This window comes from Neoarius graeffei, chromosome 7 (assembly GCF_027579695.1).
Source record: "Neoarius graeffei isolate fNeoGra1 chromosome 7, fNeoGra1.pri, whole genome shotgun sequence".
NCBI classification, from domain to species: Eukaryota; Metazoa; Chordata; class Actinopteri; order Siluriformes; family Ariidae; genus Neoarius; species Neoarius graeffei.
Window position 1 is genome coordinate 19051761 of NC_083575.1, and position 25340 is coordinate 19077100.

Genomic DNA, 25340 nt, shown 5'->3' on the forward strand with positions numbered 1-25340 from the left:
ACAAACTTGAATCACCTGCAGCAGGATGGTAATGCTCTTTTGTTATTATTTAACATGTCCATTGCCTGCTGTGAGCTTTAATCACTCTTTGCCGTAGTATAAGTACCCAGTATATTCAATCCCATTTGTCTTCTTTTTTCTTCTTATTTGAAGTTAAACCCACTGGACTTTTCAGTGTAGAAGCTGGCAAAGGAACACTGCATGTTGTTATGCAATTGCTCACATTTTCCATCCATAAAACATATTTAAAGTGCATTTTTTTTTCTTATTTTCTCTCAGGTCCTCACTGTTTCATTGTGCCAATACGAGACCAGAATGGGGACATGTGTCTAGGAGTTACTGCAATTGATATGGAACATAAAGAAGGTAGGAGGAAATTGATATCTTAAAAAGTAACCCTTCCTTCTTCGAGGATGCTCAGAAAATGTTTTATTGGTTGTGTGTGTGTTTTCTTATTAAGGCCTACATGGAGTTGACAATGGTATCTTGATATTTGATCATGTCAGGATACCACGGGAAAACCTGCTACACAAGTGAGTATATTCATCCCCATAATCATGTTTATTGACCAGTACTTGATGTGTATCAGAGTTTGCCTATGGAATATTTGGTATACATTATTTGGCCAAAAGTATGTGGACCCCTGACCATCATAGCCATATATGTACCTTCACCAGATTGTTACCACAAAGTTGGAAGCACAGAATTTTCTAGAATGTCTTTGTATAGATAGTTTTCACATGACGTCACAGAGTCAGGGATTCCCTAGTGGCAGCCATCTTGGGGGTCCAGCTTACCATACGGGTCACTGAGCACACATTGTAACGCGCGAGTACGAAGTCTTCAAAAGAACCGAAGCAGGCTATTTAAAGCTAGCGATGGTGCACACCTGTTGTATTCACGGCTGTCGTAATAGGTCAGATGATGAAGTCAAGCGGAGCTTTTATGGAATTCCCACTATACGGGAGCATGAAGGCGAGCAAACAAACTCAGCATACAAAGGAGAAATCTATGGCTTGCGAGAATCAACCGCAAGGATTATCAGCCTTCCAAACACAGCAAAGTCTGCTCCGATCATTTTATAAGTGGTTAGTTGTTTAAATAAACAATCAATTGTGTTTAAGTTTGTTTTTGGAAACCAAAACATCATGTGAACAATCTCTGGAGAATGCCTAACTGGAACCGCTGAGTGTACGTTTACATTGTAATGTACACTTAATATCGCTCGTTTGTCACGTTTCTATTTGAAACTTGTCACTTTGCTCATGCAAGGGTCATTTTTGAAAAACATTTTAGGTCTATTCTGTATGATTTGATTTGTGTTTGGGATGCAAACAGCGCGCCTTTTGGCGGATGCCGCCTGAATCGCGCAGATCCGATTTTTTTTTTGGGGGGGGGGGGGGGGGGGGCGTTGGAGTGTCTGATTATAATTTCAAAGTAAATTCTATATTAAAATTACTAAATAAGCAAATCCGTTACAGTCAATGAAACAGGAAGTATAAGGATGAGAAAAAAAACAGTTTAAATTGGAAAGCTGCGCACATTTGCGCAGCCCGAGCGGTGTGCAGGACTGCGCATATGTGCGCAGCTTTCCGATTTGAACTGTTTTTTTTTTTTTTTTCATCCTTATACTTCCTGTTTCATGGACTGTAACGGATTTGCTTATTTAGTAATTTTAATACAGAATTTACTTTGAAATTATAATCAGACACTCCAACGCCCCCCCCCCTAAAAAAAAACAAAAAAACGGATCTGCGCGATTCAGGCGGCATCCGCCAAAAGGCGCGCTGTGAAATATATAAAGTTGTATATATCAGACAGCCTTAAAAGTTTGATGAAGTCAGTTTCAGGCTTTGGCAGCCCTGCATAGTCACTTGAAAATGCATCTTTGTCCACTTCGTAGGGGTCAATTCCCCCAATCAAGGCCAGTTTGGCTGCATACCGTTGTCGTGAGATGTCGTCTAATGTATCTATATACTTCTGTTTGCTTGATTTTGCTGATATTGATCTTTATTTTAGAAAACTGACTATATAACTTCATAAATTCGTCCGAGATAACGTAGCCGGTAGTGGCGATGGTCCGTTTTGTTTGCCCCCCAAGATGGCGGCTGGGGGGCGTTCCCCGGAATGCCGTGATGTCAGTGAAAACTATCTATACTGTACCATGTATGCACAAAGCAAGATTGATGACGATATAATTTGCCAAGTTTGGCATGGAAGAACTTAAGAGGCCTGCATAGAACCCTGACCTCAACCTCACGGAAGACCTTTGGGATGAATTGGGACACCAGCTGTGCACAATTCCTTCTCATCCAGCATCAGTGCCTGACCTAACTAATGCTTTTGTAGCCGAATGAGCACAAATCCTCACAGCCACAATATGTGATCAATAAGCACGTATGAGTATGATTTGGTCATGTGTCCACAAACTTATGACCATATAGTATACATAGTATATGTAGAATATGTTGTGCTATGAAAATGATTGATATTGCCTGGATTTTACAGACAGGTACAACATATGGGCCATCTAACAAATTTCAAATCTGTTTATTGTGAACTGTGAGCATCCTGACCAACCTCAGACAACTAGTTTATTCCATTAGTGGATCTTTTGACAATATTATGTATACCATTTGACGATTTTAATAATTACCTGTGATGAAGGAAGGACTGGGGAAACCCAACACAATAAATACCTTGCTGGTTAAAGCATATGTTTTTTTTGTTCTCCTAATTTTTTTTTCCTAGGGCCTGATATTTTTATTTTTTTTAAATTTGACCATTGCATGACCAACAGAATTACAAGATCGAGCAGTATAATCACAATACAGTATTCTGTGCAACCCTTGCGTTCAAATATTCATATGTGTTTTTTTGTTTGTTTGTTCGTTTTAAACGTTGGCCTGTTGCAGAACAAAAACCATTATGGACGTCCTGAATGAAATGAAAATGTTCATTGTTATTAATGAGTTGGGCTTTGCTGAATGGTTGTGTGCACATATTGCACTTTTGTGTGGCCTTTTTTTTTTTTTAAGGGCTGGAGTAATTGGAGAACTTTTTCCTTTCAATTAAGTTTTGTTAAGATGAATGATGAAGCTCCTCAATAATTATAAGAACTGTGTTAAGCTGAACCATAGTGATGTCAGAGAACTTTTGTGAAAATCATTTTACCTTTTAAAAAGGTTTCTAGCTTTAAACTGACCAAGGTTGTTTGTATTCATTGTCTCATCGCCCTCGGCAATTACGCTCAGGAAGATTTGTAGAGTCAGTATTGAATTGCAGTTTCTGGTATGCTCCTCCACTACTGGTGAAGCAGTGTGATGGTTAGGGGCCCAGCTGAACAAACAGAACTGTTTCCTGTTTATCAGGAAGTCATAGATCACTTATCGAGAGGGTCTGTGTCACTAGAGACGGTTTTCGTAATGTTAGCCTGTATGGCATTTTTGTGTTCCAAATGTTGGAATGGTGAGAGACCATAATGCTCACATTTAGGAATAGTGATCATATTAAGTTTGTGTGTTGATGTAAAAGCATAGAGCAGCACTGTGGTGGAGCCTTTAGTTGTCATATCACATGTGGAAAAATAACCAGTTTTATGGATTAAGAGATTGTATGGAAATTTGGCTATGACAAATTGATGTCTGTGGTCATCCAAATAAACTGTTAATGTCTCTCACACAGGTTTGGTTCAGTGTCAGCTGATGGGCAGTACTCTTCTCCCATTCAGAGTAAAAGCAGTCGCTTCAACGCCATGCTTGCCACTCTCATCCCAACCCGGTTGGCTCTCACTGTTCAGGCAATGGCTGCCATGAAGGTTAGCAACTCACATGCACTCAGTAGTATTACTCATTTATGAATCTGAAAGTGGTCTGTTTTAATAATATATGGTGCTTGTCTCTTGCTGACCACAAGGGGGTGACCTGAAACTAAACATTTGACATAGCACTACATTTTATTTTTAATTATGAGGCAAAGACCTAGTATATTAAACTATCAGAGCAATCAAACATGATTTGGCACTGTTTGACTTAGAATTATTCTCCAGCTCTATTTAAAGTTATACTGTCCCTTTTTTCCTGGAAAGAGTTTAAGGCCAGGGCTCTTCAGCTCTCAGGTAACTAAGGGATATTTTCATGTGAACACTGCCAGGGCAATAATGCAAACAAATAAATATGAACCAGGTTAGAAATCTGTTAACGCTATTAACTCATAACCTGTTACAAATGAGAATTTAAGGTTCTTTAATCCTAAACTTTGACAGTTAAACAGTAACAGTTCAGCTCGCATCATAAAACCAGAAAGAGCCAGATATAAGATTTCTTAAAGCTTTACCAGTGTCTGGAGGTATTAGTGAGTTTGTACCCTTTTTTTTTTTTTTTTGTGTGTGTGAGTGATTAGCATACGATGTGCCTTGAGCATCAGGATTATATCTGGATAGAGATTAAAGAGATGCATTTTTCTTCTTTTTCTCAGCCTTTGAGGAAAAAGTAGTTCACACGTATTTCTGAGATACGGATATTACTCTCCATAACCGCCCTTTCTGTCTCATTTTTATTCACAATATGTCTAGCATTAACAATCTTAGACTGCTCTTCCCACCCTCTACATGAGGAGCTGATCAGCCACAGGAGCACATTCAGTAAACGCAGTGGCGGCTCCTGAATTTTTTTTCGGGGGGGCAATTTTCCCCCGTTATGTCTACACGGACCATAAATGTCCACAGGACTGAAGTAAATTGACCTAGGTAGTAAATCAATTGGCCGAACTTGTTTTTGCCTGGTAAATTCAGATATCAATATAGACAATCTCTTCTCTCCACTAGGTGGCAACACTGAACAAGTTAAAGGTGGCAAACTAAGGTCGCCTAGTAAACTAGACCCACCCGCCTAGCGGCCAAAAATATTTTTGCCTATGAGTGGCAAATATTCACATTTAGTCTGGCTTGCCAGGCTAAAACTAAGGAAGATTCATTGTGAAGCCTTCAAAGCAAAATATTTGGCATCACAATCAATTATTACATTACTCATTTATTTTTCTCATATTTTTCCAGTATTCTATAATAAGTAGACACAAATTCTTAATTATAAACATATTCTAATTTCTTCATTCTAAAGAATGCAATTAAAGTGGCAGGATATAAATCCAAAACAAGTGTTTAAGTTTTGGAAAAGATGAAGAAAAGCATAACCATCAAACAAACATGTGCAGCTTAATTATGTGTTTTTTTTTTTTTGTTTTTTTTTTAATGAAATTGCAACATTTTAACAACAAATAATAATTCTAAATAAATTCTGCAGTTTTTTTTCCCCAAGAATTCCTCCAGAAAGCCATGCCTTAAAAGGAAATTTAAAGTATTACAAGCATGTCAATGAACACAAAAGGCTTTAGTTATTTAGCTATATACACACAAGGTTACACAAGGTTTTGTAGTCAGTGCAACTTGGCTTAACAAGTTGGAAAAAAGGTAAGGTGCTGCTGGCTCCAATGAACACATCTCATTATCTCTAGCCGCTTTATACTTCTACAGGGTCGCAGGCAAGCTGGAGCCTATCCCAGCTGACTACGGGCGAAAGGCGGGGTACACCCTGGACAAGTCGCCAGGTCATCACAGGGCTGACACATAGACACAGACAACCATTCACACTCACATTCACACCTACGGTCAATTTAGAGTCACCAGTTAACCTAACCTGCATGTCTTTGGACTGTGGGGGAAACCGGAGCACCCGGAGGAAACCCACACGGACACGGGGAGAACATGCAAACTCCGCACAGAAAGGCCCTTGCCGGCCACGGGGCTTGAACCCGGATCTTCTTGCTGTGAGGCGACAGCGCTAACCACTACACCACCGTGCCGCCCTCCAATGAACACATACTGTACAATATATAAAAACTGAAAATATGCTTAATTTACACCAAGTCAGAGAGAACTTGAGGCTACTGAAATATTCCAAGCATGGCAATGTTAAACTGCCATTGGTAAAACAACTGCCATTGGTAACACACACACACACACACACACACACACACACACACACACAAAAAAAACCTTTTGCCTAGTAAAATCAAATATCAGATATCACTGTACCGTCTGCTGTGCTACTTCCAGGGTGGAAGAGAACGCAAGGGTAGCAAAAAAGAGCATTGACTACATCACAGTCAGCTAGCCAAGTTTTCCGGTGGTACCAGTTCTTGTTAAAACCTCTTGAGTAGGTCTTCTCCCCCTTCGTAGACGCTTGATGTTTAAATTCGGTCTAGGAGGTCCTAGCTGTTTGATTGCCGTTTTCTCCTCATTGGCACGACGACTAAAGGGAGCTTCTTTCAGAGACGCTATCGTATTTTGCACTCAACACTCGCCATCTTGTTCATAGAATGTTCACACATTTCCCGCGCAACAGGCGTATGATGTAAGCATGCTGCTTGTGCGAGCACTTAAAACCTAATAGAAAATGCATTGGGAGCATGATTTTCGAAAAAAAAACGTACGTACCATTAGTGTCAATGGGAGATTTTGGGGCAAATCTGAACCTGACAGAAATCGCCCCAAAAGGGCGTGGCTACACCAGGCGTGACCTTAGCCTGATTGGACAATGACATTACTGTTGCCGTGGTAGTAGGAGTAGATTTAAAAAAAAAAAAATCTCCCTCCCTGTTTGGGAGTGCGTCGCCCAAATCGCCCCTATTAACGAGCCGCCAGTGAGTAAACGGCTGATTCTTCCACGCTGCACAACTGAGACACACAGGAAATCATTCCTACCTGTTGCTGTCAAGCTGTATAATGCCACTGTATAACTGTGGTACACTGTCTTGCCATGTATCCTTAACTCAGGTCCAATATATGTATATAGGAATCATTGTATATAAAATCCCTTCATTTTGCTTTTACTTAAGTTATTGAACTTATTTAAATTATTTATTCTTTTTTTTTTTTTCCCCCAGACACTCTTATCTTCTATTTTTAGACATGTTTACTACTTTGATTCAGGAGCTTGGTTGCAAATTTGAATTTCCCTCCTGGGATTAATAAAGTGATTCTGATTCTGAATAGAAATTGTGTACATCATAGACTCACTGTCTGGACTTATTGTCTGCAATTTTTGCCTTTTTTGCAGAAATGCATTAGGTTCAATTCTGATTACAGGTAGTCGTCGACTTGCGACCTATGCGACTTATGACTGATCGACTTTACGACCGTCTGGTTATGACTGGCAAGTGTTTCCCAGCTGAGCGTGCGACAGTTTCCGCCCCAGCGCCCAGCATCCAGCCAGTGTTGCCAGATACTGCTGACGGTTTCCATCCCAAAATATGTTCAAAACCCGCCAAAATGCACTTAAAACCGCCCAATCTGGCAACACTGCATCCAGCCTCTTCTATTGTGTGTGCAATGTTTCGCTGGACAAACAACGAGCGAGCAACAGTGCGCGTACGGCTTAACCAGATCTTGTGCTATAATGTGCGCAGCTGGTAATCAAAGTAACTTTCACTTTTTCTGTTCTGTTACACTGTTCTGTGTCCAATGTCCAAAATGAAAAGTTAGTTTTCCACTGTTCAGCTAAAAAAAATTTAAATGATTGTGTTGTTGAAATGATGTGTTTGCAGTTTATTTATAATCAAAAACTGATACAGGTGGATGAAAGTGATAGTGTGATAAAGTACTATACTAGTACTACTGAGTGATAAGAAGTCCTAGTGAATGCTTGATAATAGACAATAAATAATTAGGTGTATTTTTTGGCACGCGCACTATGGCTCAAAATAATATACCGGCAAGAAATAAAAGTTACTTTCACCCCAAGTATGCAGTGTTTGACTTAAACCAAATAATGAGCCATGGTAATGAAATAAGAAAATGTTGATAAAATAAGACTTTAAAATGATTACAATATCATTACACATCACAATATACTTGCGTTCATTTAACATAGGCCGACTTACGACCAGATCGGTTTACGACCGGTCAGTTGTAACCAAACGCAGTTGTAAGTCGACGACTACCTGTATTTGCTATACACCCAGATCTTGCTTGACCACAAAGTATTTTTAAACTAACCCAATCTGGGAAACCTGTCATTAACTCTCCTGTCCTCTGCTTGTCCTCTAAGCATGGGACAGCATGATTCTTGTCCCAATGGAGCACTTGCATGTGACGTCACAGCTGATCCAGATTGTGACAGACGCCATCTTGTCGGTCAAACGCCATATTTCCGCCTTCTACTTCTGGTTCTACTTCTGCTTTTACTTCTACCTTTTCTTCTGGAAAACCCTACTATATACAATTCTACGACAACGGCTGCAGCTACAAGTTCTCCCTACTTGTGCACGTTTTTTATGTTTTTTGTGTGCATTTTTGCATGTTGTTCGTCTGTACCGGACTTCAATATCCACTACAACTGTATGGACTTACTGGACATTGGTTTCCAGCAGAAAATGACGGTTTGTAGCGATTTCCATCGCATGCACAACATTCCGGACGAGATAGCGAGACCAGCGGGGTCTCCGTGGATTGTTATCGGAAGCAAAGCGAAGGAGGCGGCACCGGGAGCGGAAGCAAAAGCGAGGCTGCAGAGCCGGCCTGTTGACTAAGCTCAGAAAACAGCCACTCAAACCTCCACTGCCAAGCCTCTATCTCTCCAACGCCAGATCCATGGTAAACAACACAGACGATTTGGAATTACAGCTGGAATTACCTTATTCTATAATCGGCTGGTCAGTGCTATACTCAATACTTAAGTGAATTACCCATCCAATGAGGATTCTTGTTTATAAGATGCCACATCTGAGTCGCTGACAAATCCTGAATTTCTGTAAAGATAACTGTCCAGAGATTTAGAAGCACACAGTGCTTCACCACTGAACAGCGAGGGAAAGTTAATGAGGTAATTATACACGTCTGGGTATTCCGCTGGCAGTTCAAAATCCGGTCGTGAAAACTACGTCCGGTAAGCCATAAGGGTCACTAATCTGTAGATCGTTTATTTTAGACATATCTAGTTATCTGTTCATCAGAAAAATGAGCCGTGTAGTCCGTCGGTTGAAATTGATCCATTCTGTACACGAGTGCAGCAGTATTCAGCGGTGTTTTTTACCGACAAGATGGCGGCTGTGTACTTTCCGGTCACGTGACTGCAAGATCTCTATAGGCCTCTATTAGTGCTCTTTACAGTTCTTGTTTTTGGCCTATGGAAGCTAAATGGGGTAGTGAGCATGCTGCCCCTTGATTACACATCATCTGGAAGAGTGAGCAAATCAATGAAACATCAGAATTGTATCCAGATAGAATTATCCACTTAAAATTGTTAGTGTAAACACACCTGAGATGCATTGAAATCAGTTTGCTCAAACGTATACAGCAGGTCTGAGAGGACTTTATATATAAATGCAATCTAGATGCATTCCAATATATTACGACAAATGCTAGAATTATAAGAAAATGCACAAAGTCATCATTAAAGAGACATAACATGGCATGCAGATGTTGATACGGCCACAATCATATGCACAAACCATCTAAAAGTGAGAAACAATTAAGGAAGCTGATGGTTAAATGTAATCAGCTGATTTTTAAATATTAACATGATACAGCAACAGGATTTTTTTTTGTGTGCTAACCAGAGATGCTTGTGACTGCAAGTGTAAATACATTTAGCTAAAATTTATATCGCATACAATCCAGACCCAGTGCTACTTTTTTGAATAAAAGAAGAAAACATGCTATTATAATTCCTTTCCTAATAACACCATAAGCACAGTGTACACTTATGTACAACAGTGTTGTAGATAGCAGCTCGTAATGACAAGGCAGAATAAAAAAAGAGCTCGGAGTCTAATTGCTGCAGTTAAAGGAGGTGATGGTGAGTAATGACAGCTAGGATTGTACAACTGATTGTGTGCCACAAGTGTGTGAATGACCAAAACCCTGTGACTTTGGCCTGAACTTAGGCTACATCCACACGACAACAGCATCGAGAATTTTTTTTTTTTTTTTTTTTTAGCGGGTAAAAAAAAATATCGCGTCCACATGGGCAACGGATCAGTAAAATATCAGGTACATATGGCAACGCAACGCTTGCTGAAAACGATGCAATACACATGCCACACCTCTACGTGCGCTGTAAGACGGTCCCATCGGAGACACCAGAACAGTAGAAGTAGGACGCATGCGCATAAACCCCTTCTTCTACCCGGTGTGAATGAGTGCTGCTTGTTCTAGTCATGTGGTTGTGACGTCATCGTAAACAAATCCGTTCTACTCATCCAGACGACTTCGCAACGGCACCGTTGCCAGATTTTTCCACTCTGAAAACCGTTCTCAAAAAATATCGTTTTGGGGCACCCAAAACGCCGGTGCCGTGTAGATGCCAGGCCGAAACGATAAATTTTATCGGATTCACCTGAATCCGTTGCCGTGTGGACAGGGCCTTAGACACTATGTATGTGCTGATGCATGTGTACAAATTCAGTCAATCCATATGTACGGAGTCATTTCAGTATCAAAGTATTTTCAGGGTTGAAGAGTAAAAGTAATACTTACAACTGAGTAAGAATGCAAGTCTTATTTTACAGAGATTTTTTTTTAACTTCTTAAATTCTCCTTTACACTTTTCTCATTCACATGGGAGAGGATGATGTGAATGGATTTGGATAAAATGTATCTCAATTTTATACAATGAAGTATGAATGCTGTGGTTGTTCTTTTGTCATTAAAAAAAATTATTCAAGTATAATTTTGACTTGCTACCTTCATTGCTAAGTTGAATACAATCGCGACATAATGCCTATACTTTCATCCTAGTAAATATTAATATTTTCTACTTTTTACACCTTTGTTTGCTTGGTTTAAATGGTTCAGTTTTACATTGCCTATAGTACTGTCTTCTAATTCCTGCTCTTTTGCCCACAGCTGGGACTAATCATCGCAGTGCGCTACAGCCACTGGTAAGTGACTCATTGTGTGAAGACTGAATGAATCAGCTTCTGTCATAATTCCATCATCCCAGACAGCAGGCGGTTACTGGGTGGTTATGAGCAAGCCAGTGGTGATTTGTCACCATAAATTTTGGAGACGACATTAACAATAACATGGCTTAGACTAAAACAAAATTAAGTCAAAAAAGTTGATAACACTTGACTTTATGCTAGAGGCTACTATTTAATGAATTTCTAAAGTAAATCTTAATATTTAGTTGAGAGTTGACAATATACAGTCATCCAGCATACAGTCTAGCAGCTCATTTTAAAGCAGCTTTAGGTGTACATTTGTTCAGCTGTGATCGAGGTAATATCATTAACCAGGGCTTAAATGTTTCAACAAAATTTCCTACGCATCTGCATCTCAGAAATGACACAACCTGAAAGTAGCCTTTTTGTCAGCCTGTGTGTGGTGGGGAGGCTTTCCTATGCATTGACATGCCTCCCCCCCAATCCCTTTACTCCTCTCTCAATGTTTAGAAGAAGAAGAAGAAACCTTTATTTGTCATGTGCACACTTCAAGCACAGTGAAATTCATCCTCTGCATTTAACCCATCTGAAGCAGTGAACACACGCGCACCCACCCAGAGCAGTGGGCAGCCACACTAGAACGCCCGGGGAGCAGTCACGGGTTAAGTACCTTGCTCAAGGGCACTTCAGCCCAAGGCCGCCCCATGTTAACCTAACTGCATGTCTTTGGACTGTGGGGGAAACCGGAGCACCCGGAGGAAACCCATGCAGACACGGGGAGAACATGCAAACTCCACACAGAAAAGCCCTTGTTGGCTGCTGGGTTCGAACCCAGAACCTTCTTGCTGTGAGGCGACCATGCTAACCACTACACCACTGTGTAGTGGTTAGCACGGTTTATTTGCAATAAATCTTACAATAGAAATGGTGCTGTGCATCCTAATTTATGACATTTAATTCAGATTATTTGCTAGAAATCTAGATTTTGGTGGGTGTTGAGTAGTTGTAAAAATATCCCAACCTGGCAACCCTGTCATGACTTGTCCTATCTTCTGCTCCTCCTAGCATTGTCATGTCCATGTGTCGTAATCCCTGCATCTATGGTTCTCTATTAGAGCTTCTTGCAGTTCCCATTTTTGACCACTAGGTACACCTCTAGCTCAGTGAAGCTAAATGGGGCAGGGAGCTCACTGCCCCATGATTGTGCAACATTTAGAATGATGAACAAATCAGCGGAACGTCTGTCAAATATCAACTTTTTCTTTGTTTCTTATTGGTGATTTAAAAAAAAAAAGATAGTGTTTCAGCAGAAGTTAAAATGTATGGAGTTGTGAATGAGGACTTTAACTACCCCTATGGACGAGCCGCCACTGAAACAAGGACTCCTGAGCACGCTCAGTTTGATTCTGTTTTGATATCTTTCATATCTTTCAAGTACTGACATCAATAACAGGATGCACATACTATAAAAGGCATTTAATGTGGTCATGGGGCAGAGAGAACAGAAAACAAGAGAGTATAAACAACAGTGACGTGTAGAGAGACTGCTCACCACAGAGAGCATCCCGTGCAGAGGGGGGACTCTCGGCCTCCCCACTACTGCTGCTGCTCTTCTCCTTACATGTGGCTTTGTGCGTTTGTGTGTTTCACATGTGCGTGGGTGGATAAGTAGCAGGGTTGTCTCCAAAGATGGTATCCCCAGAGAGTGAGAAAAAGAGAGTAAAAGACAAAAACAAAAAATGTTAGCCTTTTTCCATCATTTGTACACAATTTAGAAAATCAGATATATTAGTGGAATGGTTTTACTGCTATAGTGATAGCTGTATTACAGCACACTGAAACTTGCTATAAAAGTGGCTTTGGAAGTTTTACTCTGTTTACAACACGCTGCATTAAATTATTTTGCATGAACTTGACAAAATCGTCTATTTTATTGCAATACCCAGTCAAAACTGATACTTGAGTTTTATCTTCCTGGCATCGTCAGTTTCTGTAATTCTTTAAGATTAGGAAGAACATTTAATGAGATACTGGACCAAGGAAGACCAGTGAAGGAGCTTTAATATTGATCTTGGTGGTGTACTCTTTCATTCATTCAGATCACAATTTGTTATTGCTTTTTGTGTGTTGTGAACATTTTCTTTGCTGCTTCTGGGTTAATTCTGAGTTTGACATCTTAAATGTCAACTACCTTCAAGTAGTTTCTTGATAACAGCCAGATTTTTTTTTTTCCTTAGATTTACTTACTGGTATGTGATGGAAATCGAATCCTTTTAGGCATGTGCTTAAGTTGTTCAAGCCTAAAATGGCTACTGTACCGTGGAAGTACGGGGTTTACACCATGACTTCCATTCTTCTTGCACAGCGTGATTTTCTCAGGACGTTACTCACATTGTTCATCCTCAAACTGTGTGGGTCAAGAAGAAAATGTCCTATGTAGTAAAATCAGATAAAACGGGGGTTACACGGCCTTGTCTGGAGCAGCAAGATAGTCCTGACAAAATAAAGTGCTTTTATATGAAAGTTATGTCACTTTTTTTTTTTTGGTAAAATAAACAAAAAGATGAAAGCATTGCTTAGACGGAGAGATGGAGATACATAGATGGATATATATACACACAGTGGTATGCAAAAGTTTGGGCACCCCTGGTCAAAATTGTTGTTACTGTGAACAGTTAAAGTGCCATTCCACCATTGGATGTATTCTTTGGCATAAAATACAATATATTTTATGACATGACTAGACAGAGAAATCTTTTAGCTTCAAAATGATATATCAAACATAATTTTTTGACAACAAGTATATTAATTTTGCGACCAAAGTCACCTACCCTTTTAATTTCCTATATAGTAGTGAAACGTGATGTCATCGGCAGGTTCCCCTTCTTGTGTACCACGTGTCGGTCTATTTTTAGACCAGGAAACCCCCAAAGTGAGAGTCCTATTTCTCCTTGTATATGGGGGCCAAAAAAATTGCGAAAAATTGAGTTAATCTTTCAGTTAGCTATATTTATTGGTATTAGCTAGATTTATTGGTATTATTTTTATTGCGTTCTATCCGCCATTGCTGATAATGTGTGCCATGTCACACGTCACGTGGTACACAAGAAGGGGAACCTGCCGATGACATCACGCGCGGAAATTAAAAGGGTAGGTGACTTTGGTCGCAAAATTAATATACTTGTCGTTGTCAAATTATGTTTGATATATCATTTTGAAGCTAAAAGATTTCTTTATCTAGTGATACCGTTTATATATGTTGTCAAAATATATTGTATTTTATGCCAAAGAATACATCCAAATGGTGGAATGGCACTTTAAGCAAGTTGAAGATGAAATGATCTCCAAAACACAAAGTTAAAGATGACTCATTCCCTTTATATTTTAAGCAAAAACAATTTATTTTCATCTTTTGCATTTTCTAAATGACAAAAAAAGGAAAAGGGCCTGAAGCAAAAGTTTGGGCACCCTGCATGGTTAGTACCTAGTAACACCCCCTTTGGCAAGTATCGCAGTTTGTAAACACTATTTGTAGCCAGCTAATAATCTTTCAGTTCTTACCTGGGGGATTTTCACACATTCGTCCTTGCAAAAGGCTTCCAGTTCTACAAGTTTCTTGGGCTGTCTTGCATGCACTGCTCTTTTGAGATCTATCCACAGATTTTCAATGATGTTTAGGTCAGGGGACTGTGAGGGCCATGGCAAAACCTTCAGCTTGTGCCTCTTGAGGTATTCCATTGTAGATTTTGAGGTGTGTTTTGGATCATCGTCTTATTGTAGGACCCATCCTCTTTTTAACTTCAACTTTTTTACAGATGGTGTGATGTTTGCTTCCAGAATTTGCTGGTATTTATTCGAATCCATGCTTCCGTCGACCAATGAAATGTGCCCTGTGCCACTGGCTGCAACACAACCCCAAAGCATGATCGATCTACACCCATGCTTCAGAGTTGGAGAGGTGTTCTTTTCCTAGAATTTGGCACCCTTTTTCTCCAAACATACCTTTGCACATTGTGGACAAAAAGTTCTATTTTGATTTCATCAGTCCACAGGACTTGTTTCCAAAATGCATCAGGCTTATTTAGATGTTCATTTGCAAACTTCAGATGCTAAATTTTGTGGCTAGGACACAGGAAAGGTTTTCTTCTGATGACTGACTCTTCCATGAAGGTCATATTTGTTCAGGTGTCGCTGCATAGTAGAACAGTGCACCACCACTCCAGGATCTGCTAAATCTTTCTGAAGGTCTTTTGCAGTCAAACAGGGTTTTTTATTTGCCTTTCTAGCAATCCCAACGAGCAGTTCTTTCAGAAAGTTTTCTTCATCTTCCAGACCTCACCTTGATCTCCACTGTTTCTGTTAACTGCCATTTCTTAATCACATCACAATCTGAGGAAACAGCTACCTGAAAACACTTTGCTACGTTCTTATAGCCTTCTCCTGCTTTGTGAGCATCAATTATTTTATTATTCAGAATGCGAGGGAGTTGCTTAGAAGAGCCCATGGCTGTTGATTTTAGGGACAAGTTTGAGGAGTCAGAGAATTTATGCAGCTTTGAAATCTGCATCATCTGACTTTTCCTAACGAGGAATTTCAACAAGCCACAGCTCAATAAGCTAATTAAGGTCTGCAACCTTGGTAAAAGTTACCTGAGAACTCAAATGTATTGGGGTGCCCAAACTTTCACATGGTGTTCCTTTTCTTTTTTCACTCTCCAATTGTACAAAACAAAAATAATACAAAAATCTTGCTGAAAAGAAATGTCTTTACCTTTATGCCTTTTGGTGATCAGTTCATCTTCTGCTCACTTAACTATTCACAGTAACAGACATTTTCAGCAAGGGTGCCCAAACTTTTGTGTGTGTGTGTGTGTATATATATATATATATATATACACACGTGTGTGTGTGTGTGTGTGTGTGTGTGTGTGTGTGTGTGTATGTATGTGTATATATATATATATATATATATATATATATATATATATATATATATATACATACATATATATATGTATGTATATGTGTGTGTGTGTATATATATATAAAATTATATAAAAACACAGATATGAATGTCTGATATAGCAATGTTGGGCTTTCATGATTTCTTTGAAATGTTCTTTTTCTGTAACAATGATTGTGCAACATGCATCTTTAAAAGAAAAAAAAAACCCAAAGAATTTGGTGCACAAATTTTTAGGGTCAAAATTATACATACGGAAACAAAGATACATGCAGTACACCTAATATTTGGTTAAATGTCACTTAGCAAGTTTCACCTTGACTAGACACTTTTCTTAGCCATCAGCAAGCTTCTGGCAGAATTCTGGTTGGATATCTGACCACTCTTATTGGCAGAATTGGTAGAGTTTAATTAAATTTGTGTGTTTTCTGGCACAGACCTTAAAAAGCACCATCCACATATTTTCAATAGGGCTGAGGTCAGGACTTGTTTTAAGCTTAATGTAAGCCTACTTTATCCTTTCCACAATCAACTTTGTGTATTTGGGGTCACTGTCCTGTTGGAGCTGCCAACTGTGTCCAAGTTTCTTATGGTCTGAGGTAGTTCTCCTTCTTTATTATTCCATCCATTTTCTGCAGTGCACCAGTTCCATTGGCAGTTTAAAAAAAAAAAAGACCCAGAGGATGATGCTACCGCCATCATGCTTAACATTTGGTACAGTGTTCCTCTGTACTTCTGGTCATTGTAGCCAATTAGCTGAATCTTTGTCTCATCAGACAATAGAACTTCCCTCCAGAAGGTTTTTTTTTTTTTTTGTCCATGGGATCAGCTGCGAACTTTACTTGAGTTTGAATGTGTCAGTTTTTAAGCAGGGGCTTATTTCTTGGACGACAGCCTCTCAGTCCATGGCAATGTAAAACTTGTTTGACTGTAGACCGTGACACTGGTGTTCATGGCGGGCTTGTGCCTTGCTGGCTTCTGGGTCGTTCCTGGGTGACAATTTGGGTCTTGTTCCAGCAAATTGGCTCGGCAAAGTGGCTGCACTTCCCAATAACATACATACAGTTGTTTTGAACTGATCTTGGAATCTGCAGTTGTTTAGGAATGGCTCCAAGAGACATTCCTGTGTTATGTAAATCTGTGATCCTCTTTATCAGATCTGCACTGAGCTACTTGGACTTTCCCCATTGTACAGTGTGTTGGTCAGTCCAATGAGTGCCTTCAAACAAACCCTTTTTATGTTGGCACAGAGAAGCTACCAGCTGTAGTCAGTCATTATCACAAACAGGAAGTTAAGAAGCCTTGGCTTTGGTGATCCTGTATGTATAATTTTTACCGTGTTGATTTCAGAAAGGGGTTATAAAAACAATCCAGATCATCCAGGGTTCGAGGCCCTCTCTTGTGCTTTCTCATTCAGCTCACCCCACAGGTTTTTAATGGGGTTCAGGTCAGGGGGCTGAGATGGCCATGGCAGAAGCTTGATTCTGTGGTCCACTAACCAGTTTTGTGTTGATTTGAACATGTGCTTCAGATCATTGTCCTGCTGGAAGATCCAGTGACAAACCCAGTTTTAGTTTCCTGGTAGAAGCAGCCAGATTTTGATTTAAAATGTTCTGGTATTTCATTGAGTCGGTGATGCTATGTACCCTAACAAGGTTTCCAGGGCCTTTGGAGGAAAATTGCCCCCAGAACTTCCACAATATTTTTTACAGCTGGGATAGGGTTCTCTTCATTATAGCCATTCTTCTTTTTACACCAAACCTTCCTTGAGTGTTTATTGCCAAAAAGCTCCAGTTTTGTGACATCAGACCATAGAACACAGTTCCACTCAAAGTTGTAGTAGCGTTTTGCAAACTTCAGGCACTTGTGTTTGTGGTAAACTGGCAGAAAAGCCTTTTTTTTCTGGCAAACCTTGCAGATAATCTGTTAGCATCGAGGTGGCATCTGATGGTGGTTTTGGAGACTTGGAAAACCCTAAGATTTTACTTTTTCTTGTAATTCACTAACAGTGATCCTTGGGCATTTTTTGCCTCTCTTACCCTCCTCCTCACTGTACGTGGGGAGGCAAAATAAACTTGGGTCCTCTTCCAGGCAAGTTCTGTAACCGTTCCAGTTGGTGTCCACTTCTGTATTATTGCCCTAACAGTAGAAATGGACATTTTCAGGCAAGTAGCTATTTTTTATAACCATTCCCTGACTTATGAAGGTCAACACATTTCTCCCTCGTTTATACATCAATACATTTGTTCTGTGTTCTCTTATCTTTCCCATGTTGATGGATGACTAAGGGAATTTGGCCTCTGCGTCACCTCATATTTGTACCCCAGTTAATCAGGAAGTCATGGATTACAGCTTGAAAGTTCCTACACACACTCCAATCAACTATAAAAATGTACAATTATATGAGAAACATGCTTCAGTTACATTGTGTTCACTATAATTTTCAGGGGTGCCAATAATGGTGGCACGTGTTTTTGTTGAAAATTATTTCTTCTTGATAAGGGATTTGTTTTTCTCTGAATAAATGTATTGCAATTTAAGATTGGATTTTTCAAAAAAGTTGAGATGAAGCTTCTTCACCAAAAGGTAGAATTTTTTTTCTAACCTTTTTTACTAGCCTTTACAAGAGGTGCCAATAATCATGGAGGGCACTGTATATAAAGTACCAATCAAAAGTGGACATCCAAAAGTTAACGCCATCCTGAAACTTTTCTTAGGACCACAATGGAAATAAGTGTTTAACGCTTTGTTGTGCTATCCTTGGTTTTAGTTTCATGTGTTTAGTTCAATTATACATTAGTATGTTGTCCTACTTGCATGTAATTTTACCTTAATAAATCTATCTGTCTATCCCTACTCATTCATAGGTTTTTCTGTATTATGACCATTTTCTACATTGTAGAACTAATAAAAAAAAAAAAAGGAAGAAACCTTTATTTGTCACATGCACACTTCAAGCACAGTGAAATTCATCCTCTGTATTTAACCCATCTGAAGCAGTGAACACGCGTGCACACACATCCAGAGCAGTTAGCAGCCCAGAGCGCCCAAGGAGCAGTCAGGGGTTCAGTACCTTGCTCAAGGGCACCTCAGCCCAAGGCCGCCCCACATCAACCTAACTGCATGCCTTTGGATTGTGGGGGAAACCGGAGCACCCAGAGGAAACCCACGCAGACATGGGGAGAACATGCAAACTCCATACAGAAAGGCCCTCGCTGGCCGCTGGGTTCGAACCCAGAACCTTCTTGCTGTGAGGCGACCGTGCTAACCACTACACCGCCGTGCCACCATAACATATGGAACATGTATGGAATTATGTGGTAAACAAAAAAAAAGTGTTAAACAAAACATGTTTCATATTTTAGAGTCTTCAAAGTAGCCAGCGTTTACTTTGATGATGTTCCGAACCTGGAACCTTCTTGCTGTGAGGCGACCGTGCTAACCACTACACCACCGTGCCGCCGTAACACATGGAACATGTATGGGATTATGTGGTAAACAAAAAAAAGCGTTAAACAAAATGTTTTCCATATTTTAGATTCTTCAAAGTAGCCAGCGTTTACTTTGATGCTTTGCACACTATTGGTGTTATCTTGACCAGCTTCATGAGGTAGTCACCTGGAATGCTTTTCAATTAACAGGTATGCCTCATCAAAAGTTAATTAGTGCCTTCTCAGTGTGTTTGAGATCAAACAGTAAATAATAAAAATACAGTAAATAGCTCTATTCCACAACTGTAGTGATCCATATTATGTCAAGAACCACTCAAATGAGTAAAGAGAAACAACATCCATCATTACTTTAAAACATGAAGTGTATTTTAATTAATAAAAATAAGCCAAAACATTGAATTAGAAAAGGTGTGTCCAACCTTTTCACCAGTATTGTGGGTGTGATTTGATTTATTTATTTATTTCATATTCTGTCCACATTCACTGGATATAAGGAATTGCATGTTTCGATTGGCTATTCTACTACTAGGCTGTCAGCTCATATACCGTGAGTAGAGAAAAACAAAATGTTAGAGCGTGTTGCTGAACCAACCGAGGACGAAATAAAAACTTTACTCGAAAACAAAACCCCAAAAATACAAAAAAAATATATATATATGGAATAAAAGTATTTGATGGTCAGAACTATCTTTTTTTTATTTTTTAAGAATTATTATAGCATTTTTCACAAATTGCTACTGTCATTTCGCCAGTTTGTTTACATTCTAAACATAAATGATTTGGTCGGACATTTTGTATAAAGATTTTATTTATCGAGTTTGCTAAAAATAAAAATGCCCTGTTTCTCAAAATCCATTGAATGTGGATAGAATAAAAGTTATTCCACTCAATCTTGTTGTGCATGGCTTATGGCCAACTCGGTGCTATGTGCCTTGTCAGCTATCAGCTCATATGACTCAATTTCATGGAATAACAGATTATATAAAATCTCAAATTAAACAAAAGTGTGTGTGTCTAGTGAGGGAGTTTCCTCTTGGAGGATTTCCCCTGATGATACCCACACATATTTAGGTACAGGTGTCATCTCCTGTGTGGTTGAGCTAACGGTCAGAGCTGACATGACTCTTAACCTCAGCATCTTAATGAAAATGCTCTGTTTCTCAAAATCCATTGAATGTGGATAAAATAAGTTTTGGCTCTTACTTTTGACTTATAGGAGCTCTGTGTGCAAGTGTCTTTAAATGATGGTTCTCTTTTTCTTTTTTTTTCCTTCCCCTTTATGCACTGCTATTGGAGAACTTGCCATGCATGTTCTGAAAATAGCATGCAACTACATGGAAAAAAATCAGATGCAACAGTTAAAGGTATTATTCAGTGAGTGCTTCATGCTTATAAGTCTCACACACAAAAAGGGCAAGACCCTGTTACGGTGGAATCAGCCACACATTAACTCACATCCACCACTTGGCCCTTCTTCACTCCTGTCTTGTGGGAAAGCCACCTGCAGTGAGTAGATTTAGAGATACAGCCTGCGGTGGTTCAGAGGCAACAGGTGCATGCGTCTCAGTTTTGACACCGTATCATAGTGAAACACTTCCTCACACAGCACTGAACACAAAGCTGACAGTCCACCACAGCAGCACACACAGACACACTGCATCTTTTTTTTTTTTTTTTTTGCAACTAGGCAAATTTCTATATTCGCTCATGATACCATTGTTTGCAAAAAAATTGTGTGGCCCATGTTTATTGTTTGAAAAAGGAAAATGTATTTTTAATACCATTCATGTAGAAAAAAATCATTTTAAGAAGTTAAAATGAAAACGTGGGTGTATCCTGTGAGCAGGCAACAATCCAAAACAGGACAAAGGTAGTTTGAAAAACTTTTGCTATGAGCCTTTTGGTTGGTCTGAAAAAGTTAATATATAATGTAAAAAACAATTTTTAAAAGAATAGAAATGTCAAGAAGAAAAGCAATGGCTAAAATGGCAAGTTGGGGGTTGGGGGAGCAGGAGGATGTAGGGAGGTAAAATATTCTCCAATATATTGTATTTTGTTTTCATATCACACTTTGCACTAACCTTTTAAACTGATTTAATTTCTTTTGACTAATATCATAATGTACTACTGAGTAATGAAACTGAATACAGGAATAAATAAATATACAAATGATGATTATACTACAACTGTCAACATGTTTTTTTATATATTCTCTCTCTCTCTCTCTCTCTCTCTCTCTCAGCCGCAGACAGTTTGGGCCAAAAGATCAAGATGAGGTTAAAATCATTGAGCACCAGACTCAGTATCTGAGATTGATGCCTCACTTGGCTGCTGTCCTTGCTCTCACCTTTACCACTAGGTTGGTATGCCAGGCTTCTTAACTAGATGAATGCATTCAGTAATTTCTTTTAGAGAAGGTGCATTTGCTTAATTTTATTCATTTTAAATCACAAATGTCTTACTCTTACCCTGTAGTAGTAAAAGGCTAACAATATAGAAATGACAGATTTAGTATAAGTGAACAACAGACAGTATAACTTTTTTTCTTGTCAGTATTTTAAAATCATCATTATATCATCACACCTTTGGAAACAGTATCCTGTGTCCTTTACTGTGAAAAACAAAGCACCTGTTGGTTAGTTTCAAGAGGAAGGGTTTCTTCTGGCTGAGCTTTTTAGATGCTGCATGCATGCCTCAGTCATAGTATGCTTTCTGAGAAATACCACAGAATAGTCAGCAGACAGAACCAGAGTTCAGTAGCATGCAATCGTAGCTTCAGAGAGGAAAGATGATGAAGGGGGGGGAAAAAAAAAAGAGTTCTGCTGTTGTTGATGATATTTAGTACGGTTCAACAAATTTTCTTTGCCATTTAATTCTTGGCGATTTTACGAACCAGTTAGTTTCTTTAGTTGTGTAACTGTTTATAGGTATACTTTGAGCTGATGATGTTGACCTTTTGACCACTGGAACTGCACTCATGGACAATACTTAACATTCTCAGTGTACTTGAACGGTCATTTTTATGACTGACCCCTTAATATCACATTATACAAAGGCATGTTTTATTTGCAGTTTTTTATATCTACATTGTATCTGGGGTGTGTGTGTAGACATGCTGCAGGGCTGATGGATGAAGCTCTGTGTCAGGGACAGGATCTGCAGTGTAACCGTCCCCTACAAGCATTGGTGGCTGGTCTCAAAGCCTACAGCACTTGGGCCAACTTGGCCTGCCTACAGGAATGCCGCGAGTGTACTGGGGGCATGGTGAGTAGATCTGTCCCCATGTATATACAATATAGTCTCAAACCTCTTGTTTGTTCAGTCATGAAAAATTAATTGGCTAAATTTTACCGTAGTGAGCTCTTCTTGTTAAGCCGAAGATTCTCCTACAATTTTCAACAACATCCTTCTGTGGTAAAGCACTCCTGCCATATTTTTAAACTTGCAAACTGAATTGTCCAGCAACTTGATATATTCTGTAGCAAGACACTTGGCAAGGCAGAACACAGACACTGACCCAGAGGCTCCAGTTAAAGAAAAGTGCTTTTTGTTTATAAAGATGTGAGAGGGAGGGGTTGTGAAGGTGAGGCAGGCTTGCCGTGTTGCCTTGGGAGGCATTGGTCAGGCTGCAGGTAGGCTACGGAGGTTCTTTAGTCCCTGGCTGAAAGAGGTAGGAAATCCCACGCGGCTATCAGCGATGCTTGAGTGTCGCTGTCTTCCTCACTTTTGACATCCACTTCTTGACCTGAGGAGAGAGTCTCATGAGCTGTGTGGCTGCGCCAAAACTTCACTAACCTCAGAAGGTGTTGACGGCGTCGTCTTATACTCTCCTGGGTTTTGCAGGAAGGTGAAGAGTGATGCCACTTAACTGGCTTCAGCTGGGACTGATTACATGGCTCTGCTCTGCAGTCATGCGCCATTCTGCTCTCCAAAACATCGGAGCTGAAGGGGAGCCATCTGTTGAGGTGTGAGATGAGAAGCAATTAATGGGCTGCATGAGGCACCGCCGTCACAGTGCCTAAGGGAAGCTGGGAGTTATGTATATGGAAAGAGGAACCACACCACTTCATCTAACAGGAGTGCAGTCATGTGTATGCTTGCAGGCATCCATGAATCTAATGAATCCAAAAGCTCTCAAGATGTCAAATCCCAGCAGAGAGCCTTCACTAGATCAGCCACAAGGGGGCAGCTCTTGCATATTATTGCATTGATGAACCAAGACAATGTTGCTCTTGTTTTTTTGAGATTTCATATAATTTAATGTTAATGTATATCACAGTTCCATCTGAAAACACACATCTTTATGGCTTTGTACCTGTTTGCACTGTGCAGTGTGAAAAGCAGGGGAAAACCACAAAACTGCACCCCCGTAGTGAATTGAACAGCGCACCACACTGAAAAGTGCACCTTCTTAACTCGTACCCATTTGACATTTAAGTTTTCTGAGCTCTCACCACACAAGATGTGTAATTTAAAAAGAAAAAAAAGTAACAGAACTTCAGTACAATAATCTGTGTATGTGCACGTTTGAGCGCTGAACATTGAGTTGCAGCAACATCATGATGATATTAAGAGTATCACATACACAATCACATTCTCATTTTTGCCAATTCATTGCATCAGGGCTTCATGATGGAGAACAGAATCCCCTCTCTGAGATGCGACTCTGATGTCTTTGTGACTTTCGAAGGAGACAATATGGTCATGCTGCAGGTAAATTTGTGTCACACACCTCTAAAAGCAGATGAAGCACTGAATCAACATATCAACCTTCAAAATGTTCAAAACCACATGTTTCTCAACAACCACTGATTGAGGGGCAAAAAAGAGAAAAAAATTATCACAAGGCTTGCTTGGCAAATTCATTTTGCTTAGGGTTATTTTTTGTTTTCTCTCTTATTTTAATGCTCATCCAGCAGCACACTGTGGTTACTCATGATATGATATTTTTGAAGCAAATGAAAGGCCAAAAATAGAAAACCCACAAAATTGTGATTCTTCAAAGACTCCTTCCAAGGAGAATTGAGCTAATGGTAATTACTGGTGGCAGTGATGCCAAGAGAAAGTTGGAATGGACTGATGTGATAGGAGTGTTCTTGAATAACTGCTGAGATTATCAGGTGTGGGTACTTTTTTTCTTTCATTTCACCTTTTTTTTTCTCCCCCCATAGCCTGTTCACAGCTTGCCTGAAGACACACTAAACTTTTTCTTCTGCACTTTGATTCTAGAAGCCTTCTCAATGCTAAAATAGTCACTCTGCCCAAGCTGTGGAAAATTAACTTACAGCCTGATCATATTAGGAGGGAAACCCCCCCATGCCCCCGTTCACTGATTTGATCAAAATTTAAAAAGGAAACAGCAGAACATCAGTGCAGATGTTTCAAGAAGGAAATGGTAGAACACCAGTCATGAGGGGGCGTTTTCAGTGAAATACAAGGTTTAACCAAGACACATTCATGGGAAGCCCCTTGAATGGAAAATTCATATCCTGATTTGGTGTAGCTATTCACTCGTATCTTATAATGTGGTGCATGTAATTACCATCACAAATGTAAACTATGAGTCAGAAATAAGCATTTACTGAATATTTCTAAGTCATTGATTCACAGTGTTATGCAGTTTCCCCTCAATGGGAGATGTTTCCATTAATTACTGCACCCACATCATACACATCAAGTTTGTACCTTTTTTAAGAGTATGCTTGTATTTGGAACCATCCTGAGCTGAACTGCAGAGCAGCTAATAAGGGTGTGTAGAAAAATGGCAAGGAAAGGTGTGTGTGTGTGTGTGTGTGTGTGTGTGTGTGTGTGTGTGTGTGTTTTTATTTTTATTTTTTTAAATTAACTTTGTGTCCCCACAGTCACAGAGACCTCCTCTTCCTCTCACCTTTGCCCTTTTCCAGTCTTCCTATTGTGGCCACATGCAGCAGGATGTTAGTCATTCAAGTTTAATATGTATGAAATTTGGGTTTTACACAGAGTTTA

At 39.6% G+C, this 25340-nt stretch overlaps 1 protein-coding gene across 2 annotated transcripts in view; it reads left to right on the forward strand.

The window, feature by feature from the left end:
• Positions 1-25340, forward strand: part of acoxl (acyl-CoA oxidase-like) — a 155832-nt gene that overhangs the window by 43501 nt on the left and 86991 nt on the right. For both annotated transcript variants that reach the window (XM_060925370.1, XM_060925371.1), the window contains exons 7-13: positions 280-366; positions 461-533; positions 3685-3817; positions 10904-10938; positions 21598-21714; positions 22466-22619; positions 23979-24068. In XM_060925370.1, the coding sequence (XP_060781353.1) occupies positions 280-366; positions 461-533; positions 3685-3817; positions 10904-10938; positions 21598-21714; positions 22466-22619; positions 23979-24068 (689 nt within the window). The remainder of the gene's footprint in view (positions 1-279; positions 367-460; positions 534-3684; positions 3818-10903; positions 10939-21597; positions 21715-22465; positions 22620-23978; positions 24069-25340) is intronic.